The 5,610-nt window shown below is 41.8% G+C and overlaps 1 protein-coding gene across 1 annotated transcript; it reads left to right on the top strand.

Annotated features, from left to right (window-relative positions):
- Positions 1–715: 715 nt before the first annotated feature.
- Positions 716–3,238, top strand: LOC138005857 (uncharacterized). The gene is made up of 3 exons (XM_068852033.1): positions 716–1,170; positions 1,506–2,222; positions 2,920–3,238. The coding sequence occupies exons 1-3, from the start codon at positions 716–718 to the stop codon at positions 3,236–3,238; spliced, it is 1,491 nt and encodes a 496-aa protein (XP_068708134.1).
- Positions 3,239–5,610: the final 2,372 nt, after the last annotated feature.

Genomic DNA, 5,610 nt, shown 5'->3' with positions numbered 1-5,610 from the left:
ATCAAGCACTTTAAATCAAGGACTTGTCGCGGCGAAAGCAAGACTAGCGAAGCAAGGCCTACTAGCAAGATATCGGGACCTAAGCGATCCGTTAAGATCATCGATTGTTTCACATGTACCTCCGCAAATGTCATTTATTGCATGACCTGTACGTTATGCAATAAATTATACATTGGTGAGACAGGTAGACGACTAGGTGACCGATTCCGCGAACACCTTCGCGATGTTGAGAAAAATGACAAAGATGCATCTAAGGCAGTCGCTCGCCATTTTAATCTGCCTAACCACTCCAAAAAACACATGGCTATCTGCGGCCTTTCCCTACATCTAGGTACGACGGAAAGCCGCAAGAATCTGGAACAAAAATTCATCTTTCAAATCGGCACCTTTAATCCTCACGGTATTAACGAACGCTTTTCATTTAACTAATATATTCCTTTTTTTCACGTTGCCATATATTACCACCAATAGCGTAGCTCCTACTCTACTATAAAAACTACACGTAACCCATAATCCCTCGATTCGCTCTGACGAAGGGCTAACGCTCGAAACGTCAGCTTTTAGAATCTCTGTACGGTGGCCAATTTACATTAACAACTCCGTTGATAAAACCAAATTTTTGTATACTACTTCCCCACCGACGCAGCACCACAGTTTCTTTAGAAACTACCCCTTCATTCTAACTATAACTCGACGAGAGGTGGTCTCGGGACACATGGCTGTAAACCTCCTGAGTAACGTACAAGACGCACTTCAAGGCTTCCCAATAACTTCCCTATACTGTTGGCTGGACAGCAGCGTTGCCTTGTACTGGATATTAGGTGGAGGGGACTACAAGCAATTTGTGGCTAACCGAGTACGGAAGATCAGAGAGCATGTTGAGGATATCTGGCGGCACGTACCAACTGAAGACAATCCTGCAGATCTTGCCAGCCGTGGTGGATTGGTATCTAAAGAGAACCAACTATGGTGGAGTGGACCAGAGTGGCTTAGTGACCCTAGGAAATGGCCAGAAAACCTTGTCACCGCACCCAGTAAGGAATGCAACCAAGAGGTGAAAACCACAAAGGAATTATTCGCCTTGGCCGTGAATTCTGACGATGAGCTCGACGAACTCCTTGTCAAAAGCTCATACTGGAAGACGTTGCGAGTGTGCGCCTGGATCATGCGGTTCGCCCAAAATGCTAGAACAAAGAGAGCAAACAGAACAAAGGGCCCTCTCACAACAGAAGAAATTGGAAAGCAAACCCTCTTCTGGTTGATGCGCGCCCAAACCAGGGTACTGCAAACATGGAAGAAGACCGACTGAGGCTCAACTCACAGAGAAACAAAGACGGATTGCTAGAGTGCCGTGGAAGACTACCAGGTCCCTATCCGATCTACATACCAGACGCAACGACCTTTGCTGAGAAATTTGTTCAACACGCCCACAAAGCCACACTCCATGGGGGAGTGGGGCTCACTATGGCTAAAATCAGAGAGGAGTATTGAATCCCACGCCTTAGACGCCTTGCAAAGAAAGCCATCAGGCAGTGCTACGGGTGCAAGCGTTTTCAGGCAGTTGCCCCAGCAGCTCCACCCCCTGGTTTATTGCCACCTGAGAGAAGAGAGGGATCAAGTCCTTTCGAAGTGGTGGGTGTTGATTTTGCCGGCCCCATTAAGTACCGCAAGTCTTCGCGAGCAGAAGGGAAAGCCTATTTGGTGCTTTACACCTGCAGTTTAACGAGAGCTTTGTACCTAGAAATGCTACCAAATCTAGAAACCACTACCTTCATGGCAAGCCTAAAGCGATTCATCGCTAGACGAGGACGACCATCTAAGATTTTCTCAGACAATGGAAGGACTTTCGTGGGAGCGGCAAAACTGTTGAAAGAAATCCAGAAAGACGAGCAAATGCAAGACTACCTAGCATCAGAGAAGATCACTTGGAGATTCAACCTGAGTCGAGCACCCTGGTGGGGCGGCCAGTTTGAGCGACTGGTGGGCCTTTTTAAACGCGCTTTCTACAAAGTGATTGGGGGAGGAATGCTGACCTGGTCAGAGCTGTCCGAAGTTGTGCTCGATGTGGAAACTCACTTAAACCGCCGCCCCCTATCGTATGTGAAGGATGACGTCCAGCTCCCTCTACTGACCCCGTCCTCCTTTCTATTCCAAAAATCTATACGCCTGCCTGAGCGACAGCCGTGGAGAGAGGAAGATTATGATCTGCGAAAACGGGAAAGGTACCTCAGGACCTGCAAAGATGCCTTGTGGAAGCTTTGTACCTAGAAAGAAGCTTTGTACCTACATTCTCTTTTGCCTTCAAAGTTCAACAATTATTTTTCTTTAAACAAACAAGTCCATAGCTATGCCACTAGACATGCGAACGATTTTCACCTTCCTTCTTGTAGAACAAACTTTCGTAAATTTTCTGTCAGTTTCCAAGGACCTTCTTATTATAACTCTATAGAAAATGATTTTAAAGAATCTAATTCTCTCCACTTATTCAAAACGAAATTGAAAAAAAAATTGTATATGAATTATTAGTTATAAATCTTGTAGTAAATAGTTATATTTCTTCTCATGTCTGATATTATTTTCATTCTTGTTGTTACTTGTATCATACTTTATATTCTGTCAACTCAGTCTATGTAATTAGTTAATTTATACTTACCTTCATTGTATTTTACTTTCGATCCAGGCCTTACCTTTAATGTTAACTTTATTTTTACTCTGAGGGAGCCCAATGTCTATAAGCCTCATGGTTTCTTTTTGGGCTTCCTCGCCACTTTCATTTGCTTTTGTGTAACTGTTTTGTTTTATCGTTATTTGTATTTCGTGGTAAATCAAATAAAGCTACTAAAGCTGGAAGCGCTGGACGCGGGAATACTTGGCCGCACTGATAGAACGACACACCCACAACATCCCAGGTACATCCAGGTCACTGAACGTAGGAGATGTCGTCATTATCCGTTCAGAAGACAAAAATCGTGGGAAGTGGCCCCTTGGTGTTGTGGAAGAGCTGTTTGAAGAACGAGATGGAAAAGTGCGAGCGGTGAAGTTACGCGCGGGAAAAACGTTCTTGGAGAGACTAATTCAACACCTTTATCCACTGGAATTAACCTGTGATAAACTGCCAGAAAGAGCTGCAGCGCCGCCACAGCTTAATGCTGGAGCATCAGTTTTCCGTCCAAGGAGAGATGCTGCTGTGGCTGCTACCTTGCGTATTCAGGGTGTTGCTGAAGATGGAGAACTTTAAAACCAGAGAACAAGATCGAACTATGATGTTGCATATAGGCATTGACTGACTCAAACTTCAAAAAAAAAAGAAAAACTACTTCGTTTTGTTATACTATACTTAAATGAACTGATCAAGTTTCCTCTGATTACATGTGCTTCCTCGCGGAAAGCACATGGGGGGAGTGTGTCGGAAACAAGATAATTAGTATTGATTTAACTAATGTTGATGTTATGATTGCGAGATATCTGTCCGGAAATCGAGCGTTACTTTCTGTCTGCTCCGATAAATACGTTTGTTTATCTTTTGCGTAAAAGATCTTTATAGCCAATCAGCTTACGTGTGATCAAGGTGCGTCCATGAGATAAGGGAACAATTGATTGTATAGTTCTAGTCGGTTATAGACCTAACCTTGTTGTGTACGCGAGAAAATCTGAGAGAATTATAATCTGAAAAAAAGGCGACAGTGTGGGTTCCTCACTTATTTCCCACACAGTGATTTGAACAGTTTTGGAGAAAAAATCGTCAAAAGGTTATGACCTCAAGTTTATCATTTGGTGAAAAATTATCTAACAGTGCAAAATTGTGGAAAACGTTTGTTTCAGCCTGAAAACGTACGTTTTTGTGAAAAATGGTTTTTGGCAGTGATTTGAGCAGTTTTGGAGAAAAAATCGTAAAAAGGTAATGACGTCAAGATTGTGATTTGGTGAAAATTTATCCAACAGTGCAAATTTGTGGAAAACGTTCGTTTCAGCCTAAAAACGTACGTCTTTGTGAAAAATGGTTTTTGGCATTGATTTGAGCAGTTTTGGAGAAAAAATCGTAAAAAGCTAATGACGTCAAGGTTATGATTTGCTGAAAAATTATCTAACAGTGCAAAATTGTGGAAAAGGTTTGTTTCAGCCTGAAAACGTACGTTTTTGTGAAAAATGGTTTTTGGCAGTGATTTGAGAAGTTTTGGAGAAAAAATCGTAAAAAGGTGATGACATCAAGATTATGATTTGGTGAAAAATTATCTAACAGTGCAAAATTATGGAAAACGTTTGTTTCAGCCTGAAAACGTACGATTTTGTGAAAAATGGTTTTCTGCAGTGATTTGAGCAGTTTTGGAGAAAAGATCGTAAAAGCGTAATGACATCAAGATTATGATTTGGTGAAAATTTATCTAATAGTGCAAAATTGTGGAAAACGTTTGTTTCAGCCTGAAAACGTACGTTTTTGTGAAAAATGGTTTTTGGCAGTGATTTAAGCAGTTTTGGAGAAAAAATAAATAAAAGGTAATGACATCAAGTTTATGATTTGGAGAAAAAGTATCTAAGAGTGCAAAATTGTGGAAAAAGTTCGTTTCAGCCTGAAAACGTACGTTTTTGTGAAAAATGGCTTTTGGCAGTGATTTGAAAATGTTCTGGATGTATTGAAGGACAAAATGTAATTTCCGCAAACATCGATCATGAGAAGAAGACCGGAGAGAAAACTCGGTTGTTTTTCATGTGAAGTAGAGGGAAAATCCTTCAAAAACAGAGTATATTTTTATATTATTAATATGAAGAAATGTTGAATGCGCTTATTGCATAGAGATCACATTGAGTTTGCCTTTCGTAATCTGCAAATGTAAATCTTAGTATTCTCTTATTTTCATTATACCGTTCTTTGACAAGAACAACTGACGAAAGGCCAGTTTTTGCTACAAGAATAACAGCGAAAAAAGCACAACTTTGTCGCCAATTTTGCTATGATAAAAACTTGTTCAGAAATCAAAAGTCTACGTTAGCAGCACACACCAGGGCGAATCCTTAGTATGTGGCTGCATGAAATCTTCTCACTAGCTTTTGCCCCGGCTGCGCTCCAGCCATTTGATGAGGGCCAGTCTCGTGCTTTTCAAGTTGCCTCGTTCATGCCCAAAACGAATTCTGGGTAATTCTGCCATTTCATGACAAGGGAAGATCCCCGATTCTCATTTCATAGATTTTCTATAAGTGTCGGGTCACCCAGTCCTACCAGCGAAATGCTGCATCGATTGAAGATTTTAGCTTCCAAAACGTGCCCAAATTGTATCAGTAGCTGCTGAAATTGGTCCACAGACACAACTTCACTCGTGAACCGCCATGTTTACAACAGAGCATTATAGGCGTCCCAGTCTGCATGACTGATCATCTCTCACCTCTGTTTGGAGAAGACCAGACACGCACGGTTCTTACGTCGCCTTTACGCCTGTAGATTCAACTGAAAAGTCAATTCCTTGTGAAAAACAGCATCTTCATTTTTTTATGTAGGCTAGGTATTGGAGAGCCAGAACATCTGCGCATGCATGCGCTGACGGAATGTTTGAACAAGCGAGAAAAGAGCAGTACCTCCAGACGTGTTGCTGGAGCGTCGTACCAAACGAGTCATCC

This window comes from Montipora foliosa, chromosome 6 (genome assembly GCF_036669935.1).
Source record: "Montipora foliosa isolate CH-2021 chromosome 6, ASM3666993v2, whole genome shotgun sequence".
Classification (NCBI taxonomy): Eukaryota; Metazoa; Cnidaria; class Anthozoa; order Scleractinia; family Acroporidae; genus Montipora; species Montipora foliosa.
This window is presented reverse-complemented; position numbering and strand designations above follow the sequence as displayed.